We start from the raw sequence: 15891 nt of genomic DNA on the forward strand, positions 1-15891 counted from the left end.
TTAAATAAGTAGACGGCTATAATTGAGCTATAATAATATTCTCACTGCATATTTCATTTTTACTTCTAAGAGTTGCTATTTAACTCTTTTTATAGTAGCTTTCTAAATGTTTACAGAAACAACATCTTGAATAAGTCTTTTTTTAAAAAATTATTTAACTTATTTATACATGAGAGACACAGAGAGGCAGAGACCTAGGCAGAGGGAGAAGCAGGCTTCCTGCAGGTAGCCCAATGCAGGACTCCCATCCCAGGACCCTGGGATCATGACCTGAGCCAAAGGCAGACGCTCAACCACTGAGCCACCCAGTTGCCCCTTGAATAACTCTTTTAAGTTAATTTTATATTATCCTCATTTCTGTGTTTTGGTATTTTATTTAGGACAGTTTTTAAATTAAGAAATGAGTATAAAAACTACTTCAATTATTCAATTTATAGCAATCAATTGTACTACTAGGTATTTATACCCCAAAGACACAAATGTAGTGATCTGAAGGTGCACCTACACCCCAGTGTTTATAGCAGCAATGTCCACGATAGCCAAACTATGGAAAGAGACCAGGTGTCCATAGACAGATGAATGGATAAAGATGTGGGGTGTGTGTGTGTGTGTGTGTGTGTGTGTGTGTGTGTATAATGAAATACTAGTCAGCCATCAAAAAATGAACTCTTGCCATTTGCAATGATGCGGATGGAACTAGAGGGTATTATGCTAAGTGAAATAAGTCAATGAAAGAATTATATGTTCTCACTCATATGTGTAATTTAAAAAACAAAACATCATAGGGGAAGGGGGGAGAAAAATAAAACAAGATGAAATCAGGGAGACAAACCATAAGAGGCTCTTAATCATAGGAAACAAACAGGGTTGCTGGAGGAAAGGGGAGTGGGGGATGGGGGAATTAGGTGATGGACGTTAAACGGGGCATGTGATATAATGAGCACTGGATGTTATAAAGGACTGATAAATTATAAACTCTACTTCTGAAACTAATGAAATATGCTATATATCAATTAATTGAATTTAAATTAAATAAAAACCAAAGTATTCAATTATTATTTTGCCATTTTTAGATTAAGCCTTATTGATGAGCGTTCACGCTTTAAAATGTATATAATTCATTATATGGATATAAACTTTTGTGACAGAGTCCTATATTATGTAGGACCATAGTATTGGCACTAATATACCACATTTATTCATTCAACAAATATTTATTTGAATGTTTAATATAGTCTAGGCACTGCTATAGAACCTTGAGTGATCTCTGTCAACAAACTGCACTCATGGAGCTTAACATTCTACTAGTACTATATAGATACATAATACTTTCATGATATTGCTACTTTTTTCATAAAACTGTAGTGTATCTTGTTGCAAACATGCTAGTTAAATATATATTTAGAAAAATATGCTTTAAGAAATTAGGGATAAAGTTGTTGCTTTTTATTTGTATTTCTTTTGTGTCTTTTAAGAATTTTGTGATACCCACAGTGGATATTAAGGGGGGTAGTTCTGATTAATTTATGGTGTCTTATCATGTACATAAGAACAAAGTTATAACAGAAGTAATAGTTAATCCATGTGGATGTTGAAATAAGAATATTCAAGATGAAATACCTGTTTTTAAGTTTTAATTACATATTCAGGATATTTATTAACTGGAGTAGCCCTTATTTTTCTGGATCAGTTTTTATTTTTTTTTTAGACATTACTGTAAAGTAATGTGATTATATCCAATAGGATCAAAATTGGAATGGAATGTTTTACACAGAAGTTATTGCCTATCCTAAGCTTTGAGATTTCTTACCAACTGCCCATTTTTACTAACTTTCTGCTAGCATGTTTTGTTTTTTTTTTTTCTGCTAGCATGTTTTTATGGCTAACATTTTCACTTTAGTTAAATTACTTTAGTAAATTTGGGTAACCATTACAGAAGTTATGTGCAGTCTGTAGAACTGCAGAATTTTCTAAAGGCATTTGTTATTTGCAAGTTGTAGAAAGAAATTTAGTTAACATTTGCTTGATAAGCTGTTTGTCAGTGCTCCCCAAGACCACCATCAGGTTCAGTGATTCCTAAGACTTAGCATATAGTTATATTCAGGTCTACAATTTATTACAATGAAAGGGTACAAAACAAAGTCAGCAGAGGGAAAAGCAGATGGGGCAGAGTCCAGAAGAAACCAGGCATAACTTTCTAAGAGTCTTCTCTCAGTGGAGTCACCCAAGATGTACTAATTTCTCCAGAAATAAGTTATGATATGACTTATGATATCTTATCATATGAATGATATCATAAGTTATGAATATGAATGTTATGATATGTACTAATTTCTCCAGAAATAAGTTATGATATGTGAAGTGTCATCTACCACAGAAGCTCATTAGGGACCAAATATGTTTCTTATGTGTTTTAAACACACTGCCTGATTTTTACCAAGTCTCAGAATCCAAGAAGAAAGAAAAAACAGGTGTTCAGAACACTTGTTTGCACGTTGTACAAACAATCTGGGCACAGTGAGCCATTCTTATCAGGGAAACTTTTAAAGTAGGAGCTATGTACCATTCAAGTGCCCAGCCCATAGCCTAGGGCCAGCCTTGCAAAGGAGGCTTTTCCAGATGAAATTTCAGTTGGTTTGTGAAGGATAGTGAAGCATAAAATGTTTGCCAGGCAAAGAAAAGAAGAAAATAATATAAGACATACAAGGAAAGGTATGGATTCTTGCAAATATGTGACATGTTTAGTGAGTAATGAACTCTTTATAAGTAATGGAAATCGCCAGGACCCAGGCACTGGTAATTTAAATAGTAATTTCAAGAAGATAGGCTATGGAAGCCTTAGGGATATGCTAGTCTTAGAAACTAGTACCTTTGGTTTTCACCTACTCAGGGATAGGATACAAGGCCTTGAGCCCTTTATAAGGTGGAGAGTTCTTCAAACCCAGATTAAAGCTGAATCTCTTCAGTCTGAATCTAAGGCTGAACCTCTGTATACCCTTCAAAGGATAAATAGTCCATTGAAGAATAGGATAGAAAAAAATTTTCCCATCAGTTCAGGGAGATGACAAGGAAGCATATCTGTTTCACCCTAGTCTCTGGGTTGAGAAAAATAGTTTTCTTGGATTCATAATCATGGGCTTACATAGCTTATGATTTGAATTGACATTACTTAGTCTAAAAATCTCAAGCTGATAGGTTGCCTGGGTGGCTCAGTTGGTTGAATCACCAGCTCTTAATTTCAGCTCAGGTCATGATCTCAGGGGTGCAGGATTGAGCCCATGTCAGGCTCGTCCCTTAGAAGGGAGTCTGCTGAAGATTCTCTGTCTCCCTCTCCTTTTGTCCCTCTCCCCCCATACTTGCACATGTGCATGCTCATGCTCACTCTCTCTCTCTAAAACAAATAAATCTTAAAAAAAATAAATTAAAATCTCAAGCTGAAATACCTCAGAAATAATGTTGAGTTGTTGGTCCCCTGGAGCACCTGGCATAAACAGATGTAGAATAAGTGTAGAGATGTATGACCTCTACCCAGGATTCTCACATATTACAGCTATACTGAAAGTGAAATGAAAAATTAAAATGAGAGAATACCTAAGAAAACAATGAACTAAGAAAAGTTAACAACAAAATATATTAGCAGTCAGCCTGTCAAAAGTTAATACATGAAATGAACAACATATTTAGATTCTAAAGGGCCTCAGATAATAGGAATATTTGATAAAGACTACAATTAGAATTATGTTTAAAGTAATAATTTTAAGAAATAAAAAATATAGGTTTATGCCAGAAAATTTAAAACTTAGATGAAGCGATCCCTGGGTGGCGCAGCGGTTTGGCGCCTGCCTTTGGCCCAGGGCGCGATCCTGGAGACCCGGGATCGAATCCCACGTCAGGCTCCCGGTGCATGGAGCCTGCTTCTCCCTCTGCCTGTGTCTCTGCCTCTCTCTCTCTCTCTCTGTGTGACTATCATAAATAAATTAAAAAATAAAATAAAAAATAAAACTTAGATGAAGCAGGCAATATTCTAGAAAAATATAACAAAATTGAGTATTCATTTGACAGTAGCCATAAATTAGAAATTATCTAAATATCTATGAGACTAGTGAGGAGATGTTTATAATGCCTATGAGATGAGCTAATAAATGATGGTATATTCATGCAGTGGAATTCTACATAGCAGTTAGAATAATTGAATAAGTCTCACTTTGAGTGAAAAAATGAAAAACTACGTTTAGTGAAAAAGTAAGTCATAGAAGAATACAAACAGTTTGTACTTTTACATGTACTGTGAAAACGTGAAAGATAATGTACGGTTTAGGGATACATGTGTAGTGAAAATATAAAAACATACACAGAAATAATAAATACATAATTTGGGATTTTATTTATTTTGATATATAATACATTTTATTCTGTTCTTTTACATATTTTTAGTATATTTGACAGACCATATTATAGTAGTTCCAGGTGTACAACCACTTATTTGACAAATTTGTACATTATGCTATATTCACCACAATTGTGGTTACCATCTGTCTTGCTACATTGCTATTACAATATCATTGACTTTTATTGACACTATCATCTGCCTTTTATTTCCATGACTTAGTTTGTTCTCTGTATTTATAGGTTTGATTCTGCCTTTTGTTTGTTTATTCATTTGTGTTGCTTTGTTCTGTTTTTAGATTCCTAGGACTTATTCCATAAAGGGAGGATTATATCTCTCTCCCCTTTACCCATTTTGCCCAACCCCACTCCCTCTCCTCTGGCATCCCTCAGTTTTTTCTCTTTGTTTATAGGTCTGATCCTGCTTTTTGTTTATTCATTTTTTAAAATTACATTTGCGAGTAGAATCATGGTATTTGTCTTTCTCAGTCTCACTTATTTCACATACCTTAATACCCTCAAAATCAAGAGAGTATTAGAATTTAGGATTTTAGAGACCTCTCAGAAAGAAGGTAGGGAAAGAAGAGAATGAGATTGGGTATGGTCATATAATAGGTGCCAACTGCATCGGAAATAGATTTAGCAAGTGGTAAGATATAATGAAGATGGGATATGGGAATATGGCTGTTCATTATATTCTATATACTTTTGTGAAAATGTACGATATATATAACAAAAATATGCAAAAATTTAAAATGCTTTAAAAAGCAATTGAGGAACGGTACAAAAACACATAAACCTTGTGTTCCCAATTTTGAATTGAATTGTTTATGTTTAGATACTTAATAAATTATTTTGTTTTACTTTCTTCTTACATCTTTTATAATCAAAGTTTGTAGGGGAAAATAACAAAATGATTTAACATGATATGGTCATTCTGGGATCAATCCCTTTTTGTTTTCCAGAATTCTGTTAGGACCGTGAAATATTTCCTGCTCCTAAGATTGTTTTTCTCTTGATCTCTCTCTCAGTCTGTTTTCTTCCCTCCCTCTTCTCCTCCCTACCTCTATCTGTCTCTCTTTGGTTCTTTTTCTCTCCTAGTCCCTGTCTTTGTGGGTTTATATTGGGAGTTATACTCTCTCAGTGCCTGGAATGGGAGGGGGGGCTTTGTCTCTTTAGGGTCTCTGATTTTCTAGCCCCCCCCCTGCTCCCAGGCACTGTTTCTCATAGTTGTACTTTCTCAGAGTCTTTTGCTTACTCTCTCACTTGATTTGCCTGCCCCCCTTCAGTGTTTTTCTTCCTTTGCATTCTTTTGTGCCTGTTTGTATGTCCCACTCCCTGTCTCTTTCTCTCCCTCTCCTAGGGTGGGTTTGTCCCCTCTACTCCACTCCCCACTTTTTGTGTTTTCCTCATAGTAAAGCTCTCTCTTTCCTGGGGTGGTATTTTTTTCTCTTTTTGCAAGAAGGTGCCCTCCTTCTCCCTCATCCTCCTTTTCTGTCTTCTTCCTTCCCTCCTCCTCCCTTCTCTTTCCTCCCCACCTCTCCCCACCCCCTCCTATCTCTCTTGGTCTCTTTCTTAATCCTTCTCAGGATCTATGAGTTTCTTTCCTTATTTGTCTACTTATTTATATTTCATTTATTTTATTTAGGTAAAGCTACTTCCTCTTCTAATCCAAGCAGTCCAGCTCCAGACTGGTACAAAGATTTTGTTACAGATGCTGATGCTGAGATTTTAGAACATTCTGGAAAAATGGTACTTCTCTTTGAAATTCTTCGAATGGCAGAAGAAATTGGGGATAAAGTGTAAGTTTCTCCTATTTTTATTATATAAATGAGCCTTTTTATAAACTTTCTATTATGTAAACAGTTTATTTGAAGAAATTTGTTTTGTTTTCTCCCTTTCTAAAGATGTAATTTATTTAGTAGTGTATTAATAGACAACTACTTTCCTTCTAAGCCACTAGTTCTGAGTACATATTCTGGTTATTTCTTCAGTGCTGTTTTCCATTTCTGGCTATTGCCCCTTGAACTTATTTCTTTGAGCCAAGCCTCTAGTGAATATCTATATTTCACTATCTTTAAAATTATTTTTCAGTCCATGCAGTGTGGTTCCTACTTTATTGAGATTTTTTCCCCTAAGTCATTTAGTTACCTTTTAAACCCCAAATCTAGTGGATACCTCTCAACTTTATTTCACCTCTTTGATTATTCTCTTTCATTTCTCCTTTGTTTTTGTTCTTGTTTTACTTAAAGCATTTGAGTCCCCATTCACTTCCCTGCATTCCTGCGCTCCAATCTCATTGTTCAAATTATTATTCAAAAAACATACTTTTAAAATTTTGAACCAGACTTACTGTTTAGGTTGTTATAAGGTCTCAACGCGATCATAAAATATTTTTAAAATGTATCTGTGATTCTTTTAATAACAATTTAACATAAGGCTTAAAATAAACCTTTTATCTTAAATTTCAAACTAAAGAAACTAATCTTTAACTTTATTGGGAAGAGATAGACCCACTATTAATATTTCTATACCATCTTTTAATATACCTTTACTGTTAACACATTCTAATATACTTGTATGTCTTTTCACTGGATAGTGAATTATTTGAAGACAGACTGTTTTATTATTTTTTATTAACCACTATACCTTGCATTTAGTAAGTACTCACTAAAATTGGTTTTTGTTGTATATTGCCTCTTTATTTATACAGAAACAAGTGGTTCAATAAGGGATGATGTTGGCCTGGAATGGAGTGGTAGTATTGGAGGTAAAGGTTATATTTTGAAATAGAAGCAATAGGATTTGGTACATTAATGTAGGGCAATAAGAATGAGAGAGTAGTTAAATATGATTTCCAGACTAAGTGGCTGGTAGATTATGGTGTTGCTTACTAAAATGGAGAACAATAGTAAAGAACTAAGTTTATTAAAGTTAATAAAAAAAATTCTGCTCTGGCCATGTTTGAGAGGCGTATTAGATATCTGTGAGAGATGTAAGTAGAAAGTGGGTATTTGAATTCAGAGTTCCTAAAAGTTCAGGAGAGATTATTGCTGTGACATGCTCATGCTTTTTTCTGCTACCAACTTCTATAGTTTAAAATTAATATTTGGGGGGTATTGTACAAGAATTCTAAGAGTGTGGAAGAGATTTTAGTGGTCTTTTAATTTCCTAACCACTATAAGAATCTCCTATACCATGTTCATCATAGCTGTTCTAACCTCTCCTGTGGTAGAACATTTGCCATTTTAGAAGGTATAATTGAATACTTCAAATTTTTAGAAATTATATCCCTATATTTAGTTTGTACTTTATCCCTATATCTGTTTCCCTTGGTTTGGTTAAAAATTGAACATATCTGCTGCCTGTTTTTATACTCTTAGAGTGAAGTTTTAAAGTTATAAGCCCAACCAATAGACATTATCAGTGTCAAGGCTATAAAACTATGCATTTCCGTAACTGTGATTACCACTATTTTTTATTTGTCCATCATTTCCTTATGGAAATCTTCACACATAAAAATAGCAGAAAAAAATTTATAGTGAATACCCATATACCTGTCACCTAGAATCTATACTATATTCTATATTTTAGTGTACTTTCTTTATTACATAAAAGTTTATCTATGCATCTTATTTTCCTGATGCCTTTTAGTGTAGGTTGCAGACATCAGTACTACTGTTTCAATTGTCTCCTCTTCGAAAACGGTGGGCTTATCTGTCTTGTCACTTTTAGCTTCCTCTTCTGAGTTAATTGATCTTTTCTTTATATGGCATAATTTCAGGCCTGACCATATGGTCTTGAACATACTTGAATTTTTTAGCACCCATCTTAAAATACAGTCACAGTAAACAAAAATACTTCAGCTGAGTTTTGATTAACACAGAGTTATAGTGAAGCTCGTTTTTCTTTATTGTGGACTCTATACTTCCATTCATGGAATCCAATAGACAGGTTCTCCAATACCTAAATAACACTGGTGGCTCATATTAAACTTATGGCCAACTGAGACTCATTTTTTTTAAAGAAAAACTGCTGTCAAATCAGATTCCTCTATTCTCTATTTGTGTAGTGGATCTTTTGACCCAAGTGAAAACTTGGTATTTCATAGGACAAGAGATAAGTGAATTTTTGTGATTTTTAACCAGTGGTGTGTTGATAAATGTTTGACAACTGACTCTTCAAAAAATGATAACAATAGAGAATGCAAAGAAGTAAGAAAAGCTGATATCTATGATAAAATACTCTTACCATGAACCAATTTTAAGCTACCAACAGTGGTGGGAAAAAATGCTAACAATGACTTTCTTGTTTTAAGCAAGTTACAGCTAACTCCAGTACACTACTGGTTTCAGTCCAGCTCTTCTGACTTGTTTTCCATGATTTAAACATGAAATTTTTATTGAATTTTAATTTCCAGATTTTTGATATGTATGAATTTGATTTGTAGTGCTTCTGTATTTTCATATGGGCCATTAATAAAATAGATAAAGCCAGAATAGTTTGTATAAGTATGAAAATTATTACCAATCAGGGCAGTAGTTTATGTTATCTGCAACTACAAAAGTTAAGAGATAACCATTAGTATGTTGCCACTTAGTCCTAATAACACCTATTTCTTTTTTTTTTTTTTTTTTTTAATAACACCTATTTCATAATGAGATTTTTCTGAACTCAGTTCCAGGTTCCCAGAACCAGCCTTAATGTGGACTCAAGTCAGCCCTTTTCCAGAATAGTAGCCCAGATTCCAGATTAATTTCAGTTAAATAAATAATTAGTATTTCTCAGAAATTAAGTTTCCCAGTTATAAGAACTGCCAAAAACTTAATTTGTCGTTCATTAGGAATTGATTCAATAAAGTTTTTGATTCTAGGAAAAATAATCAGTCGACTGAGGGATCAAGACTGTTGGTCGTTTACACTGAGTACTAGGAATACATTCATTTCCTTACCAGTATTCTGGGAGTACCAACTGGGAGACAGTAGACCCCTGTTGTGCAGAGTTTAGGAAGTCATACAATAGCCAATTCACATGTTGTTAACTCCAATAGCTGTTTCATAACTGGAGTTGTTCTTTTTAGTTCTACTAAATCTGAAGACCTCTAGCAATGAGTGTTGAAGGATCTTCTGGAGTCATAAAAGCATATCTTTCCTATAGTACAGCTTTCAAAATCAAATAAAACCAAACAATATGCTCGAACAGGTGTCTAGTTCTTGTATACTGACCTACTTTGCATATATAAGGGAGAGAACAAACCCTCCTTTATCCTTTATTCTCTTCCTAGACTTTTTCCATTTCCTGTATATAATTATGTCCACTTCTCACCAGTGGAATAGATGAGAGCAGTGGTTTTCAAACTATTTCTCAGAACCCATGAAAATTGGTGAAAAGAGGAGGCTAGAGCAGAGGCTGAGGAGCCAGTGACGCTTTTACCTTCTTCTTCCACCAAGGCCTAAAGCACCTTGCTTGCTTGCTTGCTTGCTTGCTTGCTTGCTTGCTTGCTTTAAAAAGATTTATTTATTTGAGAAAGAGCATCAGTTGGGGGTGGGTAGGAGGTGGGGTTGAGGGAGATAGAATCTCAAACAACCTCCCAGCTGAGCATGGAGCCTGCTGTGGGGCTCAATCTGTTAACCTTGAGATCATAACCTGAGCCAAAGTCAGAGTCAGACATTTAACCAACTGAACCACCCAGGCACTCCTACTTAATAATAATAAATTAAAGTCTTGATTTACATTCCAGTTAGTTAACATACAGTGTAAGGTTAGTTTCGGGTTAAACGGATGATGGAGATTAAAGGATGCACTTGTGATGAGCACCAGATGTTGTATGGAAGTGTTAAATCACTATATTGTACACCTGAAATTATTTATTATATTTTGATACCACATAAGACTTCATGTGAACAAATAATTTCATGGCTAAAAATAGGGGTTAGAAAATACTGGGATAGAGAATCAGGAATCTGCAGACATATTTGAGATGGAGCAACAAAGAGTTTTTAGACTGTGTACAAGTCTAAAATTACTTGAATACTTTTATTAGGAAGACTTTTTTCTTGTATTCTCTAAATAGTTTCTTTTGTATACTACAAATTTTTAATTTTGATGAAATCCATTTTATCAGCTTTTTTTTCCCATAGATCATACTTTTGGTGTTAGGTCTAAGAATTGTCTAATCCCAAGTTACTAGGATTTTCTTCCTTGTGTTTTTCTAAACATTCAACGGTTTTACATTTTAACATTAGATTTATACTCCATTTTGAATTTTTTTGTATAAAGTGTGAAGTATAGGGCAAAATTCTTTTTTTTTTTTTGCATATGGATGTTGAATTTTGCCAAGACCATTGTTGAAAAGATTATCCTTTTTCCACTGAATTGCCTTTACTTCTGCGAAACACTATTTAGTTAACTATATAGTGTGGCTCTATATTTGGATTCTATATTCTGTTCCATTGATTAGCGCTTGTCCCTTAATCAGCACTACACCATTCTGATTACTCTATCTTTGTAAGTGTTGAAAACATGTAGTTATTAGGCCTCCAACTTTTTCTCTTTCAAAGTTGTTTTGGCTACTCTGTGCGCTCGTCATTCTTTAGAATCAGCTTGTTAATTTCTCAAAATTCCTACTGTGGTTTTGATTAGAATTGTGTCGAATTTATAGGTTAATTTGGGAAGAAGTGATATCTTTACTTTATGAACCTTCTAATCCATGAACACTAATCCATTTTTTTAGCCTTGTTTTCAGCCAGTCTCTCATATCTCTGGACTTGATTGAAGATTTTCTTGAATTGGCCAGTAGGGAAAAGACAGAAGATAAAGATAAACCTCTTATATATAAAGGTGAGTTACATACAAGCTTTTCTATATCATAAATTTGAAACCTTCATTTAAACATATTATACAATCATTTTAACAATAAAAGAAAAAATAATCTCTAGACACACAACTTTTACATACACATTTTTTCCCTGCACATTCTTCTTGTCCTTATCTATATAAATATGGTCATTATTATTGCAATTCTAACATGAAATAAGATTTTTTGTTCTTATAAAGAGTTTTATTGACATAATTCAGATATCATTCAGTTCATCCATTTTAAGTGAACAATTCAGTGGCTTTTAATCTTTTCATAGAGTTGTGCAACTTAAAAAAAAAGAGTTGTGCAACTATCACCATAATTATCAACTGTTTTAATCACCACCAAAGAAACCCTGTACTCTTTAGCTATTACCCTCCTACCCCTGCCTTCCACTTCTTTAAATCTTAAACAGTCACTAATCAATATACTTTCTGTTTCTACAGATTGACCTATTCTGGAATTTTCATAGTAATAGATTCATACAATATGTGGTCTTTGTGACTGGCTTCTTTCACGTAGTATGTTTTCAGGGTTCTTCCATGTGGTAGCATGTGTCAGTACTTCATTTATTAGGCCATAAAGATCTAATAATATTCCATTGTATGGATAATACCCACATTTTGATTGTACATTTATTCATTCATAGATATAGGGTTGTTTTCACCTTTTAACTATTGTGAATAGTGCTGTGATAAATATTTGTATGGAGGTTTTTATTTGAGCATCCATTTTCACTTCTTTTGGATATATTACTTAGGAATGGAATTATTGGGTCATATGGTAATTTTAACTTCTTGAGGAACCACCAAACTGTTTTCTACTGGCTGCACTATTTACATTTCCACAGGCAGTGTATAAGGGTTCCAGTTTCTCCACATCTTCACCAATACTTAGCTTCTGTTTTGTTTTATACCTCAGAGGTATTGTGGGCTTGGTAAAGGCCATGCAATAATGTGAATACTTAAATAAAGGGAGTCAAATTGCATATAAAAGTTATGTTTACGTTATGCTGTAGCCTGTTAAATGTGCAGTAGGATTATATCTTTTAAAATGTGCATACCTTAAGTAAAAAATACTTTATTGCTAAAAGTTGCCAACCATCATCTGAATTTTTCAGCAAGTTAGAATTTTTTGCTAGTGGAGAATTTTATTTATTTATTCATGAGAGATGCAGAGACATAGGTAGAGGGAGAAGCAGGCTACTATCAGGGAGCCTAATGTGGGACTCAATCCCTGAACCCCAGCATCATGCCCTGAATCGAAAGCAGGGCTCAACCACTGAGCCATCCAGGCATCCTATCTGATCAGGGTTTTGATAGGGACTACATTGAACTTGTATTTCATTTTAGGAAATATTACCATCTTAATATTAAGTCTTCTGATCCATAAACATAGGATGTTTTAGCATTTGTTTAGATCTTTAATTTTCTTTCACCAGTATTTTGTAGTTTCTAGTGTATACATATTACATGTCATGTGTTAAATTTATTCTTATTTTATTCTTTTTGGTGGTATTGGTTTTTTTAAGATTTTATTTATTTATTCATGAGAGACACAGAAAGAGGCAAAGACAGGCAGAGGGAGAAGCAGGCTCCCTGCAAGGAGCCCAGTGCAGGACTATCCCAGAACCCTGGGACCATGACCTGAGCCAAAGGCAGATGCTCAACCACTGAGCCACCCAGGTGCCCCATTTTTTGTGGTATTTTAAGTGGAATTTCTGTAATTATATTTTTGGATTGTTCCTTGCAAATGTTTAGAAAAATTGAGGTTGGTATATTAACTAATTTATTAATTCTAACAGTTTTTAAGTCAATATTTAAAGGATTTTTCCATATACAGGATTGTATTATTTGCAACTAGAGATAATTTTCTTTTTCCTTTCCAATGTGGATTACTTTTATTTCTTTCTCTTACCCAATTTCCCTAGTTAGAACCTCTAGTACAGTGTTGAAGTGACAAGAGCAAACATCCTTTTCTTGTTCTTAATCTTGTGGGGAAAGTATCTGATCTTTCACCATTAGTATGATGTTAGTTGTGGTTTTTTTCATAATGCTGTTTATCAAATTGAGGAAGTCCCCTTCTATTTCCAGCGTTTTAATTGTTTTTTTTTTTTTAAATCATGAATGGTGTGGGATATTGTCAAATGATTTCTCTGCACCTATTGAGATGATCATTTGGGTTTTTACAATTCTGTTTATCTGGTGCGCATTACTTTGAATTGCAGATGTTAAACCAACCTTGCATACCTGGGATAAATCCCACTTGGTCATGATGTATAATTCTCTTTATATGTTGCTGGATTCTGTTCACCAGTATTTTGTTGAGGATTTGTGTATCCTTATTCATAAGACATAACTAGTTTTCAGTTTTGTTTTCTTTTAATATCTTTGTCTGGTTTTGATATGAGGCTAATACTGGCCTTGTTTAATGAGGTGGGAAGTATTCCTTTCCCTATTTTTTTTTTAAATAATTTTTTTAAATTTATTTATGATAGGCACACAGTGAGAGAGAGAGAGGAAGAGACACACACAGGCAGAGGGAGAAGCAGGCTCCATGCACCGGGAGCCCGATGTGGGATTCGATCCCAGGTCTCCAGGATCACGCCCTGGGGCAAAGACAGGCACCAAACCGCTGCGCCACCCAGGGATCCCCCTTTCCCTATTTTTTGATAGAGTTTGGGAATAATTGTTATGAGTTCTTTAAATGTTTGCCAGAATTCAGCAATGAAGCCATCTGGACCTGGGTTTCTCTTAGGGGTAGTTATCATCATCATCAACAACATTATTAGAAAATATATCAAAACATAAAATTTATTAATATTTTGTCAGTGAAAAAGCAACCTATAGAATAGGAGAAAACATTTGCAAATCATGTCTTGTAAGGAGTTAATATTCAGAATATATAAAAACTACTGTAATTTAACAACAAACAGATAATCCTTTTCAAAAAAAATGGGCAAAAGATTCAAATAGACTTTTCTCTAAAGATAATATACAAATGACCTACAAGCACATGAAAATATGCCCAACATCATTAATCATGAGAGAAATGCAAATCAAAACCACAATGAAATACAACCTCATACCTATTAGAATGGCTACTGTCAAAAACAACAACAACAACAACAACAAAAAAACGAAAAAACCCAGTAAATAAGAGGTTGGTGATGATGTGGAGAATTTGGAATATTTGTGCACGACTGACAGGAATGTAAAATGGTAACAGCCACTGTGGAAAACAGTATGGCAGTCCTCAAAAAATTAAAACTAGAATAAATATGATCCAACAATACTACTTCTGGGGATATACCCAAAAGACTTGAAAGCATGGTCTCAAAAGAGAGATTTGTACAGCCATATTCATAGCCACATTATTCACGATAATGAAAAGGTAGAAACAAACCAAGTGTGTATTGGATACACATTATTCACAATAATGAAAAGGTAGAAACAATCCAAGTGTGGATGACTAGATAAACAAAATGTGGCATATACACACAATGGAACATTTTTCAGCTCTTGAAGGAAATCTTGTCACATGCTACAACCCTGAAGACATTATATTAAGCGAAATAAGCCAGCACAAAAAAGATGAATACTGTATAATTCTATTTACTTCAAATATCTAGTCAGACTCAAAGAGACAGAAAGTAGTAATGGTACTTACTGTGGGGAAAGAGTGAATGGGGAGTTGTTGTTTAGTGGGTATAGAGTTTTAGTTTGCATAATGAAATAGTTCTGGAGATCCATTAACACACCTGTGAACTATACACTTAAAATGGTTAAGATGGTAATTTTATGGTATGTGTGTGGGGTTTTTTTTTTTTTCCACAGCATGAGATGTTATATAAGCCAAGTGCTAGCAGAGATTGGGTACTGTGTTTTGTTTGTTTTGTACCAAATCTTTCTGCTTTGTCTGTCTTTTGTTAAAAATGCTAATTTTAAAAAACTGGTAAGAAATAATGGGACAAGAAATTTAAAACTCTGTAATGATTTACTTACTAAGACAGATTTCTATCTAAAATCAATGGACATTAAATTAAAAAAATTATGAGTATCTACCAGCTATTATGCCAATGACTAGGAAACACAGTTTTAGTCCCTTTCTTGAGGAGTTAATAGTCTAATGGTGAATACAGATACTAAAGACAAAAAAAATTGAATGCCCAGGAAATTGAGGGGAAAGTATTTCTGTGATTGATTGATTTAAAAGATTTTATTTATTTATTCATGAGAGAGAGAGAGAGAGAGAGAGAGAAAGAGAGAGGCAGACACAGGCAGAGGAAGAAGCAGGCTCCATGCAGGGAGCCCAAGGTGGGACTCATCCCGGGTCTCCAGGATCACTCTCAGGGCTGCAGGCGGCGTTAAACCGCTGCACCACCAGGGCTGCCCTATTTCTGTGATTTAAAAAGGGGTTGTTCTAATCCTCTGCCTCGAAATATTTCAGACAGTTCCTTAGTATGCCTTAACCATATTTTTCCAAATCAGTCTATTAATAGGAAAAAAGCCAAATTGGGAGGGGAGAGATAGGAAGAGAAAAAAGTTTTTACCATTTTGAGCACTTTTAAGTGTATAATTGTATGGCATTAAGTACACCCATAGTACTGTGGAACCGTCACCACCATTTTAAAATTTTACTTTTGC

General features: G+C 34.3%; 1 protein-coding gene across 9 annotated transcripts in view; it reads left to right on the forward strand.

Moving 5' to 3' along the window:
* ATRX (ATRX chromatin remodeler) overlaps window positions 1-15891 on the forward strand; it is a 328475-nt gene that overhangs the window by 246509 nt on the left and 66075 nt on the right. For all 9 annotated transcript variants that reach the window (XM_077888250.1, XM_077888255.1, XM_077888252.1 and 6 more), the window contains 2 exons: window positions 6035-6188; window positions 11120-11226. In XM_077888250.1, the coding sequence (XP_077744376.1) occupies window positions 6035-6188; window positions 11120-11226 (261 nt within the window). The remainder of the gene's footprint in view (window positions 1-6034; window positions 6189-11119; window positions 11227-15891) is intronic.

This window comes from Canis aureus, chromosome X (genome assembly GCF_053574225.1).
Source record: "Canis aureus isolate CA01 chromosome X, VMU_Caureus_v.1.0, whole genome shotgun sequence".
Classification (NCBI taxonomy): domain Eukaryota; kingdom Metazoa; phylum Chordata; class Mammalia; order Carnivora; family Canidae; genus Canis; species Canis aureus.